The sequence below is a fragment of the Pongo pygmaeus genome, chromosome 10 (assembly GCF_028885625.2).
Source record: "Pongo pygmaeus isolate AG05252 chromosome 10, NHGRI_mPonPyg2-v2.0_pri, whole genome shotgun sequence".
Classification (NCBI taxonomy): domain Eukaryota; kingdom Metazoa; phylum Chordata; class Mammalia; order Primates; family Hominidae; genus Pongo; species Pongo pygmaeus.
Window position 1 is genome coordinate 43,255,186 of NC_072383.2, and position 24,168 is coordinate 43,279,353.

Sequence of the window (24,168 nt, forward strand, 5' to 3'; positions counted from 1 at the left end):
AAGTTCAAATTACACATTGGGCGCACAGATAATACACAAAAACTGATTTGGGATAAATTAGCCCTATGGATGATCTCTACAAAAGCAAGGTCTGGGCCAACACCTACATACACTCGCCAGAAACTGCAGCAAATACAGGCAGAGCAAGTAAGCACAAAGGAGAACAGGAAGATGGCAGTGCAACCTGGCTACACCATTGCAAACATTCTGATGAATGCCATCCATGAACACAAGCACACACTACTACTCACAAAATGGTAATAAATTCATATACATCCCCAGGCATTCCCAATTAGTGAAGAATTATATTTGAAGCCTACTTTAAATTAATATGGGCTGACCATGGTGACTCACGCCTGTAATCCCAGCACTTTAGAAGGCCAAGATGGGCCGATGGCTTGGGCATGCAGATTGCTTGAGCTCAGGAGTTCGAGACCAGCCTGGGCAGCATAGCGAGACCCCTGTCTCTACAGAAAATACAAAAATTAGCCAGGTGTGGTATGGTGCATGCACCTGTAGTCCTAGCTATTCAGGAGGTTGAGGTGTGAGTGTTGCTTGAGCCCAGGGGACAGAGGTTGCAGTGAGCCAAGATTGCGCTACGGCACCCCAGCCTGGGTAACAGAGTGAGACTCCGCCTCAAAAATACATAAATAAATACATTAACTAATGTAATCCCCCATCCATCCATTTCCAATACATGGCAAACCAAAAAAACAGTTACCTGCATTTAATCTAAATTTTTCTGTAAGAATATATTGTATGTAGTTCTTTAGAAATAGATTTTTGCTTATTTGCCATAATTTTTTAAATTTGATGAACTGAAGTGGTATTCCTTAACTACAATTTCAAAATGTTTTTCCCTAGAGGCCAACAACCCACAAAATAAAATGCTGCACCTGAAGCAATCCTCCAAACTTACTATCTGTCATTAGTAAATAGAGCTTTAACCTTTTGGGCATCACAGGGTCTTTAAGATGCCCGTGCCTGCCGAGAACTTCTCCCTAGAAAAATGCAGTGAACACATCCTGTTTCATAGGGCTCATGGACTTGTTGAACACTATACATAGGCCATAAGTAGAATATATTGTCTAGCTGGGAATATACTATTATTTCAAAAGTCTCTTAGGAATTGGCAGCAAGAAGTATATGTGCAATGGGTACAAATCCACCCAGGGTTTTGTAGTTGTGATATTACTACTATTTTTGGTGGCCTCAACTTTAATGGAGCAGAAAAACAATTGAGGTTAGCAAATAGCAGTGTAAAGGATGGATTCAGCTCATTGGGAAGAAAAAAAGTTCCTGCATACCCTAAAGAAAGAGAAGCTTCTTTTCAGTTTCCAGAGGACCAGAAGGACCATCATTTAACTTCTGATTAACTTTGAGTATGATAAGTAGGAAATGTCTTTAAATGGGGTTAAAATTAATAGACATTAGAAACAGAAACTACACTCTTATTTAAGCTATCAGTAATCATTAATGGCTAAATGTTATTAGTATTGTTAATAAGAGGGAAATTCAGTTATAAAAATATAGCACAATACTCTAAAAATTTCATCTTTGTTTAACATACTTGGAGGGAGTGTAGTTAAATGCAAAATATTATGTCAGTTATTTTGTACACCTGAAGGACTGTTTATAAATGTTTCTCATGTACATGATCACACAAAGATTATTCTAGAATACTTGAGTTCTATATACTACAAATCATGTTAAAGAATCATAGCACCTTTAAAAAATTGTTTACACTGAACTGTTGGATAGAATTTCCCTTAATGTATAGCAATAAGCTTCAACAATTTACAGTGGCTCAGGCTGAATATCTATTTTGATGCTATATATGAAGAGTTTGATATGTTTTCAGAGAAAAGCAAAAGCTAAATAAATTATTATTAAGTCAACACTACTGACTCATGTAGTTATTAAGGAAAACTATATATACTTTCATGAAACCTAATTATTACACAGTTTTGCATTTCAGCTTAATTCCTATTTTATTGTTTTGCCAACAAGACTGCCAACTCCTTAAGCATTACAGCTAGTCAAGAATTAAATCTGCATTAAATACAGAATTAATTTGTCTTTGGGGTTTAATTTTTTTAATTAATAGCAAAGTGCCATGTCAAGAAGAGTCAATGTACCAAAAAATTAAAACAGAAAATCAAAATTCATTAAAACAATTTGTTTGCTCGGTAGTATACTTTTTTACATTCACTGAACATTCCCTTGCCTTTCCCATAATTAAAAAGTTAATTATTGGAATCATATTTTTTGTAGATCCCAGTTTTCAAACAATGTGATTTAAATGCTTGTTATTAACATTATTACAACACTTTGAGTAACACTGATCCTAACACTAAAGTGATGCTGTTTTGTACATAATTAAATTTGTTACCATTCTAAACAGAATTTTAAATTTAACTCTGTGGTAAAGACCCTGCTTAAGTATTAACAGTTAGGAACCCTCCAGTCTGAATATTTTTATAACTTTTTTTGTTTTAAGAGACAGGGCCTCGAACTCCTTAGCTCAAGGGGTCCTCCTGTCTCAGCCTCCTGAGTAGCTGGGACTACAGGTGTGTACCACTGTGCCCAGCTTCATTATAACCTTTTAAAGGTAGCAGTTAAGTTTCTTGAGGGTCAAGTCATTCTCCCTCCCCCCATCTCTTGTCCAAATATTCAAGAAATATTTACTCAGTGATTTAGTAATCTACATTTAGTAAACTTACATTTAGTAAGTTACAAATATATTTATTACTAAATATAGATTACCATTAATAAATAGTTCCTTGGTTTAGTATGTTCTCTTAAAGTTTTCAGAAGCTATTAAATACTATAAACAAAGTATTAAAATACTATAAACTGTGTATAATGAGCACAGTTTTTAGACAACTTTTCTTTTCAGTGATCAAAACAGATGAATAAGAATGGACAAATGTAGCAAATTAAACCCATAACAGTTTTAAAAATTCTGGATTAAACAACCCAAACAACTAATGAAATGAAATCAACTCCCTGTCAAAAGCACATCTGGGAATGCTTCTCCAAAAAATATTATTATAATTGTCTAAAATTTAATTTTTTAGTTGTCTTATTAAAAAGTCTTTAATTGAAAATTATCACTTAAAAATCAAACTGGATTTAATGTACAAAGCATAATCTCCAATATCTACTGAAAACTATTTTTTTAAAAAAATCCCACATTTCTGATTTCTCTTTAAGAGAAAAAAAATTTAAAAATCCCCCAAAGCTTATCAGACTTTTTTGGGCCAAATCATTCAGAAATCTATCTATAAAAGATTCAGAGTATATTCAGGGCATTAAAATTACCCTACTCTGAAGTAGAATAAACTATTTCCTTATCTTTTAAAAGCTTGGTTATCCACACTGCTTAAAATTACCATCAGAGTGTCTGTACTAAGATTACCCTAATCTGCAGTAGAATAAACCATTTCCTCGCCTTTTAAGAGCTTAGTTATCAGTACTCCTTAGAATCACCCTAAGAATGGAAGGGCTTCATCTAGGATTTGATATTGTAATCAAATTTTCAAATAAGACAAATTAGTCCACATAAAAAAGTATAGCAGTAGGTACAGGCAAGAGAAGCCATGAACGCATGCATTCTCGAAGCTCGCCAAGGAATTTTTCTCTAAAATCATCTTTAAGGAAATATCAATTTAACTTCAATAGCCTTGTTTAACGAATCAAACTATTTTTTAAATCTTAGAGTGACCTAAAATCCCAAAATTTCTCCACTGAGTTGGCATACCAATTCCTCAATTTATTTCAGCTGTTGTAATCATACACCTGATAATGCTTGATTTGAAACTGGGTACAGTTTTTTAAGGTTTAGTTAAATGAGGGAATTTTTAATTTATCACAATTTCCTGACTAATATTAAAACTGATGGTAAGAATGAAAAATTCAAATAAAATAACATAAAACTCTAATTACGGCGTGCAGCGTTTGCAGTTACAAAGCAACACTACATTTTTCCCATCATAAGGGCTTTGTCATCAGAACAGTAAACTATACAAATTGGATTGCAACAATTTCCATTGTTATTGGTCATTTTTTAATAGGAACACTTTCCATCAATGCTTGAAAACTACGAACTACATTTTATTTTATATCTTGTCAAATTAGTTGGAGAATATCTATTGTAAAGCTGTCAGCACATCTCTAACACTACTTTGCCAGGATCCACCTGCTCTATGCTGCCCACTATAGGAAATGCAATATGGTAATAAGAAATGTAATAGAAGGTTACTTTAGTACAATCTCATAAAAAACATACTCTGACTCTACCTGGATGCTAAATGTGGTGTTTTTGCAAGAGATACAGACTGATTAGTGGCAATCAAATTTATTAGCTTTAAAGGACATCAGTAAGAACAGACAGGACCAGAAATTGTATCTTGGTGATCCACATGCCAGGAGTAGCGCGGCAGAGGATGGAGAGTGGAACTTAGTGATTGAGGCGCAGCCTGCAGAAAGCTGCACTTCTGCACTAGAGATTAAATAAGAGGGTCAAAATCAACATAAACTAAACCCTTTTTTAAAAAGTCATGTAAACACAAATGATTGCTGCAACTGGAAAACAACATTTAAAATAAATTATTCGTGTGATGCATATCTATTTCAACAAACAAACCTTTCCTTAAACCTTTACGTTACTCTTACAAGCAAATACCGTTACAGCTTACTTCTGTCTTAATTTTTCTAACCACAGGAAAATTGAAACGTAAGTAATCTGATAAACATCAAGTTTTACGTTGATGCTTTTGACCACAGGGTATACAGTGTTAAGAATTTAAATTCTATCCATCAGATATACTTTAGGACTCCATTTTGAAGATAGCCTCTTCTACAGAAAAGGAATTTTTAAAAGTGAATTCTCCAGTTTCTCATCACATCTTAATTTTTTAAAAAGGCTTTTAAACACTAGTATCACTCCAAGTCTTTAGCCTTTGATACTTGCTCTGAAAAGGAAAACACACTATTGTATATGTTTGTGTATGTACACACACACACACACACAAATAACAGTGACTTAAAAGTGGCAACCGCCTCTTGAAAAGTAAAAATATGTCATCCCTCCATTCTGCCCTTAAATGAGAAATAAAGACAATAGATTTGCCCACTGCAGACTGGGATACCAGAAAAGACGTTCTAAGTCTCGCCTGAGACAATATTAACCTGCTATTTTAAGTCCCAACTCGGACGACTTAAATTTCAGTGTACGTGCCTCCGTTCCCACTCTTGCCCCATCAGCTCCATCAGCACCGTCATCCCCGGCTCGGATTCCGGCCGCGACCCGCCAGGGCCGCCGGAATCCGCGAATACCGCCCGCTCCCGGCAACGAAGCTCCCCGGCTCCCGGCCGACCGCGAGTTCCTGGAGCAGCAGCCTCCAGGGTTCCCGAAGCCCACGATTCAGGCTAGCGGTGCCGACCGGGCCGTGGACTGTGGCATTTTAAAACTACAGAAAAGTCTCATTGCACGACTGGCGCGGCCGAGGTGGCCCAGGAGACCCTCCAAGAGATTCTGGTCAGCTGCCGGGAGCGTGGAAGAGCAACCAAAGCCACCAAGGCGCCGCGGCAAGTCGCCGGAGCAGTCACCTCAGCTTTCCGTTCTCCCTCTAGTTACAATTACTCCACAGGCTTCTGGCGCTTCCTTCGAGAAAATGAAAAACTAAAAACGCGTAGAGGTAGTAGAAGTCGTTGGCATTTTCCGTTTAATGTGATCCCCCAGGCTCCATCCCTTAAGTGGGGTTTCCAAACTCGGATGCATCCTCAGCAGAGGTTTTCCATGTTGACAGATCTCTCGCCTCCCACAAAATGGGGCCGGGGAGGCGGCCGCTGTCTCCTCTATGGGCGCCGCCATTTTGTGAGGCGGCGGCGGCGCGGCGGCAGGAGCCCGGGGTGTGTATAATGGTTGAATAGAATGACCCCCTCCAGGGAATCCCCAGCACTGACGGTTACGTAAGGGGCTGTGCGCAAGTGCGGCGTTTAGGGAATCCGCACAGCCCGGGCCACGCAGCTCCGAGGCCCACATCTCCACTCCCCCTAAGAGGACCGGTGGGGGAAGGGACAGCTGACCGGGTCTTCCTCGCAGCAGCTTCACCCCTAGTCTCCCGCGGCCGCAGAGCTTCTCCACCTCCCCAGGCCGGGTCTCCGCCCCTCACAGGCTTCCTAGACACTCACTGGCCCTGGGGTGTCAGGAACTTCCTAGCCACAACCTTATTCCGACCCCAATTAAGAGACAAACTTTAGTTGGGAAATAAGTCCGTTTCCTAGAGTGAGCACCGGAAGCACGCTGCACTATATTACATAATTTTTCACCTCCAAAGCAATGTTCCCATTGGAACGACTACCTGAAATAACCCATCCAGACCCCTACTACCCTGTGACCTTGGGTTAGGCAGTGACTTTGCCCGTGGTGGCCGTCACTAAAATGGGAATAATAATACGTTTCACGTACTGTAATCTTAACATTTGTAGCAAAGAGCCGGCTCCAACACCCCTCGTAAATGCAAATTTTGGTGGTAGTATTTGTTGAGATGTTTTGACTCTCATTTAAGCAAAGGGTTTTTTTAACCTTCAAAATATTTTAAACGAGGATTACATTTAAGACATTTGAAAGCAAGGAAAAACATGTTTTATTCGATATTTATTTTAAACGCAGCAATCTTGAAAAGACCTTACTATAAAAATGTAAACGTTAATTATTATTGTCGAAGTTCGATAGATTGCTTCCCAACCAGTTTAGTTTGCATAACTTTGCTCATAGAATACTCCAGTTTGATATGTGAAGCCAACCAGCGGCAAGATGAATTAAGAGCATTACTCTATTTCCACAGAACTAGGACAGACAGTTCACATTGTATTTAACGTATAGTTTGCTAAAGTTAGCGTGTGGATAATTCATAGAAAATGTGCTAACCAGGCCCCAAAATACTAGCATACGGCTCATAAAAGCCGATTCCTTTAGATTTTACAAAAACAGAAGGTAACAAATTGACTTTATTCCGATCTGTGAATGTTAGCGTAGCGTGAGGAGCTACCCCGGTGAGCTTCCTTTCCCTTCTGAGCGCCACACCGGTTCTGTCGGGCAGGCGGGGACTCCGAAGCGGCCCTTCCAACAGCCGGGCCAGGGACGCGAACATCGCCTCCACCCCTAACCCTGGAACAACCGGTAGTGGCCGTTTCCCCGCGCCGCCCCCCTTTCCGCCGGCTTTGTGTGCGTGTGAAATGTACGGCACATTGCAGACGAACCCTAAGCCCGGCGAGCCGAGTCTATTGTTCCCCGCGAGGAGCTGCCGGGGCGGTGTGGAGCCAGACGCAGTGCCGCGGCCAGCCCTCGGGGGTCGCTGTGTGGCACTGGCTGCCAGGCCGTGGCGGCGGCAGAGAGGGAGGCTGGCGGGGAGGGAAGCAGGCGGGCGGCGCGCAGCGGCTCAGCTGCCGCTGGTGCTTGTGCCCGGGGACGCCCCGGCCTCCGCGGCCGAGGCCGCGCGTGAATGTGTGCGAGGGCCCCGCGGAGCCGGGGCCGAAATACACGCTGTCACCGCGCTTTCCACAAACCACCACACAGACCTCCCCGTCCCCACCCCAGCCCCGCCTGCCCTAGCCCCGCCGCCGCCGCCGCCGAAACTCTTGGGCCTCTGGCCGCCCAGACCCCTCACCATCGGCTCGGCTTGCCCCTCGCCCGTTCGCGCGCCCCCGGCAGCAGCACCATGTTGAATCGCGTCCCCGGGCTGAGCCGCCTCAGCCGGCGGCGCTAAGAGGCGGGCGAGAGCCGGGCCACGGGGAGGGAGGGAGGGAAGGAAGGGGTGGGGGCCGCGCTCGCCCCGCGGCTTCGCGCGGATCCGGCAGTCGCCTGCCCTTCTAGTTTCGCTCCGATTTCTTTAAACTTTTTTAGAAATTCCCCTCCCTCCTTCCCTCCTCTCCCCCTGGCCTCCTGCTCCCTCCTTCCCCTCCTCCTCCTCCTCCCCCTCCCTCCCTCCCTCCCTGCGCCGCCGCCGCCGCCGCCGCCGCCGCCGCCGCCGCCGCCGCCACCGCCGGCCCATGACTGAGCCCCGCCGCCGCCGGCCGAGGAATGGGCTCCGGGCTCTGGTAGGAAGCGCTGGGAGCGGGGGGCGCTTTTAAAACACCGATCTGGGTTTTTTAAAAACCTCCTTTGAAAAAATAATGGCAAACTCGACGGGGAAGGCGCCTCCGGACGAGCGGAGAAAGGGACTCGCTTTCCTGGACGAGCTGCGGCAGTTCCACCACAGCAGAGGGTGAGAGCAGAACCGGGGGGGCAGCGCCGGGGCGAGCCGGGGCGAACGGGGCTCTCCCGCCCGGGCCGGGCACGGGGTCCCGGCTGACAAGTGCGGGGCTTTCTCTCTCTCGCAGGTCGCCTTTTAAAAAAATCCCTGCGGTGGGTGGGAAGGAGCTGGATCTTCACGGTCTCTACACCAGAGTCACTACTTTAGGCGGATTCGCGAAGGTGAGTGGAAGTTTTAATTTGTATTTCCCTCTCGCTGGCCTCCTCCAAAAAGTCTCCTTTGACCCCGGAGTGGGCGCTTGGGGCTGGGGGGGTGGCCCGCGGGGGCAAAAGGCGTTCTTTTCGCTCCCAGCCGGTGGCACGGAGGCGGACGGCGGCGGGGCTGTTTTTGGCCTGGTGGCTCGCGTGCGCGCGGCGGGCGCGGGGCTTCTGCCGGCGGGCGGCCCGGCGCCGGCTCGCGCCCTGCCCGGTGCCCGGTCGGGCCGGCGGGGTCTGAGCGCCGCGGCGGGGAGTGCGGGCGTGCGGGGCGCCAGCCTGAGCCCCGCGCCCGCCCCGCTCCCGCGCCGCCCGCCCGCTCGCTAGCTCGCGAGTCAGCTCTGCCGCCGCTGCCGCTCTAGCACAGGCGGAGACACAGAGACACACAGACTCTGAGAGCAGTTTTCGTGCAACTCAAAATTAGCGCGGGCAGGTTTAACATCGATAATCGGCTGCGAAATGATCCCGGCAGCCGGGGGCACAGCCTCGGCCCCGTCGCCCTCGGTTTATACAGCTAACAAAAGAAACCAGGACCTGTCTCCAAATAGCCATCTTAGGCTTCAAGGCTAGGCAGAAGCTGTAGGCCTCAAAGAAGGGCCTATGGAGATGGATAGATCTGGGAGAGGGATCGGAATCGGCCCCGGCCCCGGCCCCCCCCCGAACCCGCGGACGTCGCTGTCCGGAACTGTATTGATCCTTTTGAACTTTTTTTTTTTTTTTTTTTTTTTTTTTTTTTAGTGTAAACGGACCGCGTTGAGATTTAAAAGGGGGCGACAGAGGGACTTGCGATTGGTTATTGTCCGGGTTTCAAAAACAAAACAAACCCACCAACCCCCCCCCCCACCCCCAAACAAAACAAGTGGTATTAAATACAGGGCTCTCTGGTGAAAACACAGTGATTCAAGAAGCCCTTGCTTAGTAACTCTTACCGATCGATCCGAAACACTCACTGATGCCTTAGGTATCTACAGATCTCTGTAGAATGGGTATTTACTTCATAGTTAGGTTAAGATTTTCTTAGATTGTTCACGTTCAGACAAGTGTGCCTGTGTTTTACCAGGTTTCTGAGAAGAATCAGTGGGGAGAAATTGTTGAAGAGTTCAACTTTCCCAGAAGTTGTTCTAACGCTGCCTTTGCTTTAAAACAGTATTACTTGCGGTGAGTAGTAGTGACTTTTCCATAGTATTTGGAAATAAGGGACTTATGGAGAGATTTGTTTTTAGCAAAAACAAAAGCAAACCTTGCACACCAAACAGTTCTTAAGCTCTTGTTCATTTCAGACTGAGACACATTTAATATAAATAAAGTGAGATTGTAGAAAGGTGAAAGTTTTCCTCACCAATTTCAGGATCGTTTACATTTTTCATACAAAATCATTACAGGTGACACCCCAGCCCCAATCTTGGTAAACATTCTTTTGTGACATTGTTATTGATCGCTTGATACCCACTGAGGGGCAGAAAGGTGATGCTTAGTAAAAGACTTAAGTTAGTTAATGAAACTTTGTAACCTTTGGGAAAATTTTTTTCTTTGTTTTGGAAACTCCTTTAGTTTTAAAAATTCTGACTTTAAGTATTTTTTTTTAATGGAACTTCTTGTTTGGAACATTGTCATTGAATAGGTTTTTCAATAGAATATTTCTACATGGCATAACATGTTGGTGGCTTAGGTGACCAGGATTGTTTTGATAATTACTTTTTGTTGAATTTCCAGTGACTTAAAAACGTTCGAAAGGATTATTATATCTTTAGGAAAATGGGGATACTATGAAATGGGATACTATAATCTGGATTTTCTTTCATTCTCCCTCTTCTTTTTTGACTTCTTATTCGACAAAGTTAAATTTCTTATTCTGTTGGTATGTGTTACAGTCTAGATGATATATTTTGTGATTTAGCGTTTTTTTTTGGCCTCCAGTTTTTCTTCTAGGAATACTTTCATATTGTAATTTATCATGAGGCTGTGTTTTATTTTTAAAGTACTTACCTTAGAGGATCCTTAGTTGGTGTTATTTAAAACTAAAATGATATTCTTTGTATTTATTGCTTTTTAATAGTGATATTACAGGCCTTTTTTTGTAAGGTGGCTTCTGCATAATTTGAGTTTTGCATTTATTATTGCTTCAGATGCACTCAGTTATTGTGTATTGCGTTCAGCATTCTGAAATAGGAAATGCAGTAATCGCACAGGTGTACTTTCTATTGGCTATCTTAGATTGACTTCAGGCTTGAAGCTGGAGTTCGCAGAACTTTGTGGAGTAGTTATTGAGTTACACAGGAAGTCTAGAAAATATTAAATATGGTTGTCATCTATTGTGTATGTGTGATGGTATTTGTGTCAGAGTACATTTTAAATTAAAGGGCTAAATCAAAAGCAAAATTAACCTCCAAAACTGTTGAGTTAGTAGTGGGGTGAGAAACAAGAGAGTTTTATATTCATAGTGACATTCATTTGCTCATTTATATTTATGATATTGAGAGGAACATGTTAATACATATTCTGGTTTTATGTTTTTATTAAAGCATTTGAATTTTGGACTGTTTGAAATACATATTTTTGAAGTTTTGCTTCATATTTGTTAGATTGATTGACTTAAATTTTATAACCAGAAAGTACTATAGAATATACATGATTCATGAGATGTATATTTTTCTGAAGAGTTTACATTCATACTAATAGTTTTAGCATAATCAAATTAATATCTAGGCTTCCAATTTTTTTTTTTTAACAAAAGTTAATTATAAATATCGTTTTTCCAGTTGTCATTTTTATCTTGGGAGGATATCATTAATTATAGGTACTGTTTTTAACTATATAGTTTCAACATTGTAAGTATTTACATGGTCTTCAGATCAAATTGGGCTTTTTGCTCTTATTAGAAGCTGCTTTTTGAACTATGTTCTTAGTTAAACTTGTTTTTCCTCCATATGTCACTCTCTAGGTTTGTTTTTGCAGGGTTGTAGCTAGGCTACTAGGAAAAAAGTTGAAGCATTTGTTTTGGAAAATAAAACCATGTGAAGATTTGCATGGCTTGTAAAGAAATACAAAAGAAATATGCTGGTCAAAACTTAGGTACTACCAACCTTGAAAGAATTGTTTCCTGGTGGTCTAATATTGCACAGTAAGAGGATATATATGATGCTAGCTTTTACACGTTCCTCTGAAAAATCTTAATTGGCAGACAAGATGCCAAGTAACAGTAATTCTGTTACCTACCCATAAGATTGGCTCTTCATAGTAAGAAATAGTAATTGAGTAACTTGATAAGTTACCTCTTTGCTACATCAGATTGAATATCATCATTACTGATGAGCAGATAATGCAGTGTGTTTTTTAAATTACAAGTGGAATAATTTTTTAATATGAACTGCTTTTTCATTTAACCTATTGTAAGACTGTCATTCTATGTGTTATTCCTCCTTTACAAGTTTAATATTTGCTCACATTCCCCTGTAAGTTTGCTATTAATTGGATGGATGGCTGTTAGCCTAGTGTTTTATAATACATCTTCATAATATAGATAATTTAAATTAGGAAGAGCAAGCTAGTATGCTGGCCATGTATATTCTAATAGTGTTTTGTTATTTTTGATACAAATATTGACAGTCATTAAATATAGACTTGAGTATTAATGGTCTGCCAGAAGTTAGCTTGATTTTCTCAGACATACATTTATTTAGTTATAGCTGGTCTACAAAAATTTCTCAGAGTCTAAAATTGAAAATGCAGTTGATTATTTTAACATTGGCATTTAATTTTTACAAATATAAGTGCCTGCCTGTATCAAAGTATCTCACCTACTCCAGAAATATATACACCTACTGTATACCCACACAAATTGAAAATTAAAAAAAAGTTAAGTGCTTACAGATAATGTGTAAAAGCAGTCTGTTTAAAAATTGGAGGCCGGTGCGGTGGCTCATGCCTGTAATGTAAGCACTTTGGGAGGCCAAGGCAGATGGATTACCTGAGGTCAGGAGTTTGAGACCAGCCTGGGCAACGTGGTGAAACCCCGTGTCTACCAAAAATAGAAAAATTAGCCTGGCATGGTGGCGCATGCCTGTAATCCCAGCTACTTGAGAGGCTGATGCAGAAGAATTGCTTGAGCCTGGGAGATGGAGGTTGCAGTGAGCGGAGATCGTGCTACTGTACTCCAGCCTGGCCAACAGAGCGAGACTCTGTCTCAAAAAAATAAAATAAAATAAAATAAATTAAAAATTGGATACTAATCATCTGTGATGTTTATGCACTTTATTTTTATGTAGTTCCTTTTCTTAGCATGTACATCTCAATGTGTTCCACAAATGTTTATTATTAGGATATTCCTATAGTGTGAAAGGATAAGGTAGTTTCCTACATTTTGTAGATGGAGAAATTAAAGTGCAAAAAAAAAAATTAAATAGCTTAGGGAACATTCATTAATTGGACCAAAATGTTGTGTTCATGACATGTGTTCAATAATATTTGGAAATTACTTATGGTTAAATTTATGCCCAAGTATATCTTTGCCTAATGTGTTCCATATTTACTTGGTAGATTTTAATTTTTTGTTCTGTTTTGTTGTTGAAATTGGGGGACAATTTGCTGGTCTTATCTGGGTTAAGAATTTGAAGTTTTGGTATGAAGATTTAGGTAAATATTTCAAATATTTTAAAATTTTGTTTTTGCTTACTGATGCCAATATTACAGCTATAGTCAAGGTTGATTTGATGTTTCCTTTATAAAACTTGATTTTTTGGAAAGGGGGTGAAATATCTTGGACATTAAAAATTTATTGTACAAAACTGTATGTTACTAGTTTTCTGGCACTGAAATATTCATTTCTATTTATACGTACCTACCTTTAGAATAGTCAGAAACTTAATTGTAGAGTTATATTTACCATAGTACATTTTCAATTGCATTGTGAATTTATTCTATTTTTTTTTCTTGGTGGGTAAAGCTCTTTCTTAAATTACACCATTTGAGGGAGTTTACATTAGTTAGTTACATTGAATGAATACACTCATGTGTTCTCTAGTTAGTGTCCACCATATAGATCAATTCTTTTAAGAGAAAGCCTTAAGTAAATAAGCACTGAGTTTGTAAATTGCTAAACGGAACTGAATAAACTGATTGCCCTTCTTATTCAAGGAAGGAAAATAAAAGTATATGGACATTGGAAGACAAATATATCAATAAGTTATTCATGCATGTATTTCAAATTTAACTTTATAAACTGTATCGTGTGTGTGTGTGTGTGTGTGTGTGTGTGTGTGTGTGTGTATAGACAGGAGTCTTGCTTTGTTGCTCATGCTTGTCTTGAATGCCTGGCTTCAAGGTATCCTCCCACCTCAGCCTTCCAAAGTGCTGGGATACAAAAGTGAGCCACTGAGCCTGGCAGTATATCCATTTTAAAAAACAAAAAACCTGATTTTGATATTTTCTGATATTCTGTTACGTTTTTAAAGGACATGCAGACTTGTTGAAAGGAAGAGCAGAAAGTGGAGAAAGTTGAAAGACTTATCAAAGCTCAGCTAGGTTCGTGTTGTGTCTTAAAATCCATGTTTTTAGAGCTTAAATTGCCCAAAGTAGAAATAAATTGAGTTCTTTCTAAGACAGATAGTTTTCACTGAGGTTACAAATTTTCCTGAGGATACAAAATGAGAACATTATAATTCCCAAAAATGTTTATATGCTTTTTTTTTGCAGTTAAATTTTCTACCTTAGCTGTTAACTAAAAATGTCCCTGAATAGAAGCACTCTTTCATAATCCTATCTCTGCTTTGTTGTGGATTCAGTATTTTCATAGTTGATCGTGTGAAATCTATAATGTCTTTGATAGACAAGTATGTTGCGGCTGGGCGCGGTGGCTCACACCTGTAACCCCAACACTTTGGGAGGCCAAGGCAGGCGAATCACGAGGTCAGGAGATTGAGACCAGTCTGGCTAACACAGTGAAACCCCGTCTCTACTAAAAATACAACAAATTAGCTGGGCGTGGTGGCATGCGCCTGTAGTCCCAGCTACTGGGGAGGCTGAGGCAGGAGAATCACTTGAACCCGGGAGGCAGAGCTTGCAGTGAGCCGAGATCGTGCCACTGCACTCCAGCCTGGGTGACAGAGTGAGACTCTGTCTGGAAAAAAAAAAAAAAAAAAGTATATTGCTACTAGATATTTTATATTCTCAAACTGAATGAAATTAGAAGTTGGAAAGGAAGGAAAAACAAAGTTTTAACTGCATTTCATTAGTCAGTGAGCAGGTACTTAATATATATTTTTAGGTAAAGTATTTAAAAGTTTTAATTATATTGTGAAGGGGCTTATTGGGTGTTTTCCAGACCTACTAAAGTTTAATGGTAAAAATGAATTTTGTCTGAATTGGGAAGGACATAGAGGATAAATGGAGCAGACGGATGGGGTTGAGGGGATTCTCCTTTTGCTTCTTTGATCACCACGGTCTTTGGTATTCAGGGCCAACTAGAGTTTGTGCTCTAGAAACACTAGTTTTCCAGAAATGTTAATAAATTTTCATGAAAAGAAGACCAAATGAACTTGAGCAAAAGGCTAAACTTAGGTTACTTTATTGCAGGACTTCTTAGAGACTTTATTTTGCTAATGTGTATTGTGGCTCTCTAGAAATTTTGGGGAAACATTATTACTTCTCTTCCCTTCCCCATAGTAAATAGTGTTTCACCAGTGTTTCACCCCACAGTAAATAGTGTAACACCATGGCCAAAACTGCAATTACTTGTGCACCAATGTAAGAGATGCACAACTATACATTTTCTACTGTTTAAACTATAATGTGATAAAAGAAATAACAAAAAATTTTTTTCTGTTTTAAAACATAAATTTCACTTGTGCTTGGATACTTTCTGTGTATTCATTATGTTGTGAATTGATAATTCATTTGACTAAATACATTGCAATAAACTATTGCTGGAATGGAAATCTCTTAGTGATGTCCAGGAATAGCTATCACATTCTGAATTGTTGACCAAAAATGATAGACCCATATTCCATGAATATCTAAGTCAGTGTTTACAGGGCTTCACTCCCACCTTACTGCCAAGAAATTTTTGGTGGAGCCCCAGGGAGAATGTGCTGGTTTTGATGTTTTGGCTGCTGCCTTCCCTCTCCCCCTGCCCTTTTTTCCCCATTATTCCATTGATTTGGAGTAAAGGGGTCAATTTGTTCTTTAGACTGTCTTAAATTCAGGCTTTGATTGCTTTCTTTTGGTGTCAATTAACTTGTTCCTCTATCCCTCATACATATTTGCTGAAAAGTGATAGATCTAAAGGTTAATAATATTCAGATTTAATATTTTAGGCATACTTAATAGGTAGTGCTGTGCTTTTCATCATATTATGAGGCATATAATGTTTAGTTGTCCCCTTTCAGTGATGCTAAGATTGAACAGTGGTTTCAGGTATTAATAATTTGATTAATATGTATTTCTAAAAAGAGTGCTCCAGGTGACTCTTAAGTACACTGAAGTTTGAGAACAGTTGATCTAAGTATGGTAATGAAACCAATTTGGTTGCTGAGATGACTAGTTTAACATGGCATGAACATATTGGTCAGGGTTACATCCAGAACAAAACTTCTAGGTGACATCTGGTCTAGGGGCACCTGCTCAAGCTGCACCTGTCATCTCTGACCACAGCTTGGACACACCTTATACTTTGTCTCTGGACTCCAGAGAAGGTAACAAGGGCTCCACTTTAGTTAAGGGAAAAAAAGAGTAAATGAACTACCAAATTCTAACTTATCCTAAGTGTGTTTATGTAATTTGGATTTAAAAAAATTAATAAAAAATAAGTGTTCCACAATTATTCCTAATTGGAGAACTTTCTTTATATATATGTATGTTGTTTTTTTTTCCTCATAGAACTTTACTATATTCTTTCCAAATGGGGTACCATTTGTTTTACTGAATTTACTGGATGCTTGTTTGTGAAAATTTTGTTGGTCTGTCCTGGTATTTCATAGTAGAGTTAACATGTATAAATTCCTGTGAAAGTAATAATACTAACAATAACCTGTTTTGTTTAATGTCCACTAGCTTTGTTTTTCAAAACATTTTCATATGGGAGATTTTATTTATTTATTTTTATTTATTTTTGAGATGGAGTTGCTCTCTGTCACTCAGGCTGGAGTGCAGTAGTGGCATAATCTCGGCTCACTGCAACTTCCGCCTCCCGGGTTCCAGCGATTCTCCTGCCTCAGTCTCCCAGGTAGCTGGAATTACAGGCGTGTGCCACCATATCCGGCTAATTTTTGTATTTTAGTAGAGACGGGGTTTCAGTTGGCCAAGCTGGTCTGCAAACTCCTGATCTCAGGTGATCCACCCGTCTCGGCCTCCCAAAGTGTTGGGATTACAGGCGTGAGCCACTGTGCCCGGCTGGCCGGAGATTTTATTTTTATCATTTCAAATTTCAGAAGTATTTGTGTTATTTAATCTTAGAAAAAAATAACAACTAGGAAAAATATTCTTTCTTTTTTTAATGTATAAAAGCAAGGGAAAAAATTCTTTATGCCACCCAAACTTTTTTCTTCCTGGGGCATATGGGCTACTTTTTTTTTTTTTTTTTTTTTTTTTTTAAGGCTTTAGGTTATATCCAACTCCCAGCCTTAAGTGTCAGCCATAATTGCTAGTCAGGAAAGGTTATTTTACATATTTTCAGACCATACTTTCCCTGCTTCACCTTCCCATTCCCTTCCCTGCTGATAGACCTGCTGTACATTTTACAGAGTGTTGTCTTTTTTTTTTTTTTTTTTTTTTAATTCTTTTTGAGGCAGTTTCGCTCTTGTTGCCCAAGCTAGAGTGCAGTGTGTGATCTTGGCTCACTGCAGCCTCCACCTCTTGGGTTCAAGTGATTCTCCTGCCTCAGCCTCCCAAGTAGCTGGGATTGTAGGTGCCCGCCACCATGCCCAGCTAATTATTTTGTTTTTTTGTTTTTTTAGTAGAAATGGGGTTTCACCATGTAGGCCAGGCTGGTCTCAAACTCCTGACCTCAGGTGATTCACCCGCCTTGGCCTCCCAAAGTGCTGGGATTACAGGCGTGAGCCACTGCGCCTGACCAGAGCATTGTCTTATAGATAATCCTACATTATCCATAGTTGCTATTCATCTTATGCAGGTATAGTCCATGTTCCAGGTGTGCTTGGCTTTTATTTCTATCAGTAAATAATTTTTAAAACTACCATATAATTGGGATAAAATATAAAGTTACTTTTTATGAAGAATTCAAATAAGGTTGTGTAATCTATTGTTTGGATATACATCTTATTGTAAAATATGGCCAGGTTCCATAATTCTGGTCTTTCTGAGTTCTTACTGTCATACTTGATAAATATTTATGTACAGTGCCCAGTGGTTAATTGCTGTATGCACAAAGATGATGTTTATTATATAATACGTATCTTTCATGGTGAAGTGTTTTTGGGTGAAATTTTATTCTGTCTCTATGCTAGCCCAGTGATTAATTTTAATTAAATAAAATGTTAATATAAACATACATGAGATCAGTGGGAACATTCTTCTATTAAAATAGGTCAAGGAAGAGACCATAGCTAGGGTCCTGTCCAGAAAACACCTAATTTGTAATATTTTAAAAATGGGATGAATTTAAATTTTTCAGTAGTAAGGCTCAGGTTGATCACACTTTCCATAATGGTTCATAGATTAAGTGAATTTGCAATATACTTGAGCTCAGATCAGACCACATAGAACTTCATAAACAGTACTTAGTGGCTTAGAGTAACTTGTACTTCCCAGTGTGCTTGCAAATAATAGGTGGTCTATCAAGAGTTCTTAAGTGGTTTGGTATAATTTTTAGTTTACACCATTGAAGAGTCAAACTTTTGAATTTCTGAGTTGTCTTTTCAGGTAGCCTCATATTGCAATGTAGTAATTCAATCTAGTAGTAAAAATGTATGTGATTTTTGATATAGTCCAGTTGAGAGAGAAATGGTGAATCCATTATTTTCTTCTTTTTTTGCCATGTTTTTCCTTTTCAAAATTGTTAAATTTCTTTTGCTATCTATATGTGAACTTTTGCTTACACTTCCTATAGATCAACCAACTAATTGTTTTGCCACATTTGGTTTATATTTTTCTTTTTATATGTGATGGTGTGCACACTCATACACACACTATCACATATAAAAGAAAAATATAAAGCAAATGTGACAAGTGTGTGTGTGTGTGTTTATATACACATACACACATTATCACTGTCGTTTATTCATTGGATATTATTACAGTATAATGTCTTTTATTTATATGTTATTACCTAAGAGTAAAATCATTCTCTAATGTAACAATGGACAGTTATTACATTCAGAAACCTTAACATGGATAAAATTGTATTCTCTATTATGTAGACCTTAAATCAAATTTTAACAATTGTCCCAAAGATGTCTTTTATAGCAATCATATCCCCCAACCCCATTCATTATCTTGTATTGCATGTAGTTATCATATCTCTAGTTCTTCAGCCTTTTTGTGTCTTTTGTGATGTTACATTTTGAACTGTACAGGCCAAAAGTACTATAAAGTTTGGATTTGTCTAATATTTTTTCAGGATTTAAGTTAGGCATTTTTGGCAAGAGACATGTCATGTCACTTTGTCTCATTATTGCTGAGATTAAGGTGGTATCCTCCTGATTTCTCCACTGTAAAGTTACCATTTTCTCTTTTTGAATTAATAAGTAATCTGTAGTGACATACCTTGAGACCATGAAACTATCTTGCTTACCATCAAACTTTTACCCAGTAGTTTTAACATCCACTGATGGTTTGGGCTTGAATCAGTTATTAATATGATACTTGCATTTATTTGTGCTTGAATCAGTTATTAATATGATACAAGCATTTTATGATGCTTGTTTTCTAACTCTATCATTTCTTTTACATTTATTTGTTTTTTGAGACAGGGTCTCACTCTGTCTCAAAACACCCAGGCTGGAGTACAGTGACACAAATCATGGCTCATTGCAGCCTTGACCTTGCAGCTCAAGCCATCCTCCCACCACAGCCTCCCAAGTACCTGGGACTACAGGTGCATGCCACCCTGCCCAGCTAATTTTTTGTAGTTTTATAGAGATAGGGTTGTGCAATTTTGCTCAGGCTGGTCTCAAACTTCTGGGCTTAAGCAATCCATTTGCATTGGCCTCCAAAGTGTTAGGATTACAGGCATGAGTCACTGCTCCTGGCCCCTTTTACATTTATTAGTTGATAGTCTCCAGTAAGGGACATATTTTCATTCTTATTTATTTATTAGTTAGGTTTTTATGTTATGCAATGGTTAAAATCTATCATTGTTATGCATTTTGCTGCTTAGATTTGGCCAGTGAGAGCCCTTTTAAGCTGGCTCCTTTATCTTTTTAACATGTGTCTATTATTCTTGAGCCCTTCCTTTTTGACAAAATAAGATCTTCCAGGGTCTACTTGTATTTTGCCTACCCAGCTCTAGAATCATCTATTTCTCTGAAAATCCTGGTTCCATTTAGTGTGGAATGGTATATAGAAACCAAGATCGAGGTGATAGGTGTGCTCATTGCTACTGGGTTATTTTTTCTTCTAGGCCCTTTTAGAGAACAGAGCTGGGGAAAAAATTATTTTGTCTGTAAATACATTTATTTTGAAAATCAGGAGGCTATGCTGATACTTCTAATTGCACTCCATACTAGCTAGTTCTTTTCCTTCTTCCATTCCATGTATCTCCCTTAACCTTCAGTAAGAATCCTAGTTCTCTGTAATAGTATATATGTTCATCTTCTCAGTTCTGCAGTACATATAGAATACTTCCAGAATTGTTATCCCACAACAAACAACAAACCTACCAAATAGCTACAGATTTGTTTGAAGTTCTTTTTGTGTTTAGACTGAAGATGTTAAAAGTACAGACATGCACTGCATAAAGTGTTTTGGTAAATGATGGACTGCATATATGACTGTATTTTCATAAGAATATAATATTGTATTTTTCCTGTACCTTTTCTGTGTTTAGGTATGTTTAGATACACAAATATTTAGCATTGTATTATAGTTACCTGCAGTATTTGGTACAGTTACATGCTGTATAGGTATGTAGCTTAGAGCAATGGGCTATCCCTTATAGCCTAGGTATGTAGTAGACTATATACCATCTAGGTTTGTGTAAGTGCATTTTGTGGTTTGTTGAATTATGAAATTCAACAAGTTTTATTTATGAATATGTAAAACACGTAAGATTAAGATTAAGCCTAGTTTCCCTTCCTAAAATAAAGCTCATTAAAAATATATATTTTGCCTTTTTTCACTTCATATATCTTGAAAAATCACTAAGTTCATAGAATCCCATTATTATTTTTTTAACAGCTGCATAATATTCCATCGTGTAGCTATATCGTAGTTTATTCAACCAGTTCCCTACATAATGGCACTTAGATTGTTTCCAGTGTTACTGTAGTAAATAGTGTCATCTGAATAATCTGTAAATCTTAGTAACTTTATGCAAACCTATTTTCACATTGTTGCAGCTGTGTCTTTAGAGCTAATTACTAAAGTGGGGATTGAAGCAGCAATCAAAGAATAAATGCACATGTGGTTTTGTTAAATATTGCCAAATTCCCTTTGTAGGAGAGAACTTTTTTGCATTTCTACCAACAGTATATGAAAATACCTGTTTTCCACAACTTTGCTGTGTTGTCTGGCTTTTTAAATTTTTCTAATATAGGGGATTAAGAAATGGTATCTCACTATATTTTAATTATTGAGACATTACAGCATGTTTGTTTGTTTTTTAAAGAGATTGAGTTGGCTGGGCATGGTGGCTCATGCCTGTAATCCCAGCACTTTGGAAGGCTGAGGTGGGTGGATCACGAGGTCAGGAGCTTGAGACCAGCCTGACCAAGATGGTGAAACCCCATCTCTACTAAAAAAAAAAAAAAAAAACAAAAAAAAACCACACAAAAATTAGCCAGGTGCTGTGGTGGGTGCCTGTAATCCCAGCTACTCGGAGGCTGAGGCAGGAGAAATGCTTGAACCCGGGAGGTGGAGGTTGTGGTGAGCTGAGATCGCACCACTGCCCTCTAGCCTGGGTGACTGAGCAAGACTCCATCTCAAAAAAAAGAGAGACAAATTTTACTGTGTTGCCCAGGCTAGAGTGCAGTGGCTATTCACAGGTGTAGTCATAGTATATGACAGCATTGAACTCTTACTTTCAAGCAACAAACTGCCTCATCCCCCTGAGTAGCTGAGACTATAGACATGCACCACTGTGCCTAGACTTTTTAACATGTTTTAATCTTTGATAGTGCCAATCCCATCTCATATTTCTTTTTTACAAGGTTATTCTTTAATGTTTATTTTTCCACGTGTACTTTAGTATCAGTTTGTTCTAGTTCCAGAGAAAAAAGCTTGTTGGTCTTTTTATGGGGGTTGCATTAAATTTATAAGTTGGAGGACTGATTTTGTGATGATACCGAGTTGACCTATCAAAGAGCAATGGAAGTCTTTCCACTTGTTCACATCTTTTTGTGTCATTCAGAGCCTAAAGTTTTCTTTATATAGGGTTTGAACATTTCTAAAGTTTATTCTTAGGGATGTTGTTATTGTTGTTGCTATTGAAAATGTGGTTTTCTGTTTCATGTTTTCTTATTTGTTATCATTTATTTATATAAAAGCTGTTGAACTTTTTTATTTTCTAACCTGCTGCCTTACTAAATTATTTTATAATTTTGATTTTATGATTGATTTTCTTTTTTCTTTTCTTTTTTTTTTTTTTTAGAATTTTACCTGTATACTTGGCGTGTCATCTGCAAATAGGGATTGTTTTACTCTTCTAAGTTATGCCTCAAATTACTTTCTTTTGTCTAATTGCATTGGCCAGTATATCCATGCAATGTTAATTAGTAGGGAAAATGGAAACATCTTTTCTTTGCCTTGTTGCTGACCTTAGTTTGATGCTTCTAACCTTTCCTCATTGAGTAAGATACTGCCTGCTATACGTTTTGATGCAATCTTAACTATTGACTTTAATTTTAGTAATCCTGTGATACATGAAAGTATTCATCTATCTGTTTATTTAATGAGTGGTATTGTTAGACTTAGAAATCAGATTTAGTGATATTTTTTGTGCTATCTACTAGAGTTTAGTTTCTTTTTTTTTAATCCATAGGTATTATCTATATTTAAGAGAGGGGCTAATGATGAACATTACATTTTTAAAATTCCATTTTTGCACCTTATATTTGAATATGAGTGTTTCTTATGTTCCAAGAATTTAACACAAAAATACAAGTCAGCTACAGTGCTAACTGATAAATTTGGAGGAAAATTACCTTTTTCTATCTATGAAACAGTTTTTGCTCTTTTGTTCTTTGCTGGCCATTTATTACATTACTTGATACTTAATAATAAGGCAATAATTTAAATTATTGCTTGATTTTTATATTCTCAAGATGAGAAATAATTATTTTAGTCTTACAAGTCTTCATTACAGGTTAATGAACCCCCTAAAGAAGAAAAGCAAATTCGTACTTTAATCACAGTCAGAAATCTTATGTTTGTTTGGGTGAATCCATTTAAATTCATCAATGCTAAATTAAATGTGTTATGTTTTTACATAGTATATTTGATCCTCACAATTAATCATAATTTGGTTATTGAAAAAATCTTCCTAGTTCTGAGAATTGCTTGGATCATCCCTCCTTCTTTGGCCCCCTCTTTATAAACTATGGAGGTTAGCTTAAATGTGTGTGTTTGTGCAGGCACATGTGTGTGTGTAGGCAGCACTCTTTAGAGTTTTAAGCAAACTGTTTGGTGATTTATTGATCAGTTCTTGCTCATAACCAGTCTTATAGGAATTTACCAAGCCTTACATATTTAAAGGGCTAAGTTGAAGTGGATATTAGCTATTGTATACAAACTTAATGTTTTGTAGAAGCCCAGTAGTATAGCTTTCAGCACCTGAAAATTTAGATTCCTAAAGACAGGAGCAAGAAGTGTGTAGTTAGCTCTAATTGGATATGGCTACTGAATTTATTTATTGATTTGTAGTATCATCAGTCTTAATACTAGAAGGAATTTTAAGAAGATGGTCTAGCCCTCTGCTTTCTGGAAGGGTAGAAATAAGGATACTTTTTCAGGTAGGCCTGCGTGGGGATAATTGACTTGCCTAGGATTATTACTACTGAATAATGGAAGGGAAAAGTAGAAACCAAATCAGAGCTGCATTTATTACACTTACCACTCCATTCTGTTTTATAAGGAATAATTTTAGAGGACCATCAGAGATTTCTTTGCTATATAAAACGGGACCTTTATTTATTATTACTATTTTTGAGACAAAGTCTCACTATGTCACCCAGGCTAGAGTGCAGTGGCGCAATCTCGGCTCACTGCAACCTCCACCTCCTGGGTTCAAGTGATTCTCATGTTTCAGTCTCTTGAGTAGGTGGGACTACAGGCACACAACAACATGCCTGGCTAATTTTTTTGTACATTTAGTAGAGACAGGGTTTTGCCGTTTGGCCAGGCTGTTCTCGAACTCCTGGCCTCAAGTGATCTGCCCGCCTTGGCCTCCCAAAGTGCTGGGAATTACAGGCATGAGCCACTGCGCCTGGCCTGGTTTTATGTTAAGATGATTCTGCTGACTTATGCTAAGAGAGAAAAAACACTTT

The 24,168-nt window shown here is 38.8% G+C and overlaps 2 protein-coding genes across 2 annotated transcripts in view; one reads left to right on the forward strand and one right to left on the reverse strand.

Annotated features, from left to right (window-relative positions):
- Positions 1 to 4,344: 4,344 nt before the first annotated feature.
- On the reverse strand, positions 4,345 to 6,049 carry LOC129010570 (uncharacterized). The gene has a single exon (XM_054445012.2). It carries the CDS (start codon positions 6,047 to 6,049, stop codon positions 5,687 to 5,689), a length of 363 nt encoding a protein of 120 aa, XP_054300987.1. The 3' UTR covers positions 4,345 to 5,686.
- Positions 6,050 to 7,713: 1,664 nt separating this feature from the next.
- The window catches only part of ARID2 (AT-rich interaction domain 2), a 186,821-nt gene continuing 170,366 nt past the window's right edge, over positions 7,714 to 24,168 (forward strand). Inside the window, exons 1-3 of the mRNA XM_054445013.2 lie at positions 7,714 to 8,273; positions 8,389 to 8,482; positions 9,576 to 9,673. Coding sequence (XP_054300988.1) covers positions 8,182 to 8,273; positions 8,389 to 8,482; positions 9,576 to 9,673 — 284 coding nt within the window. The 5' untranslated portion in view covers positions 7,714 to 8,181. The remainder of the gene's footprint in view (positions 8,274 to 8,388; positions 8,483 to 9,575; positions 9,674 to 24,168) is intronic.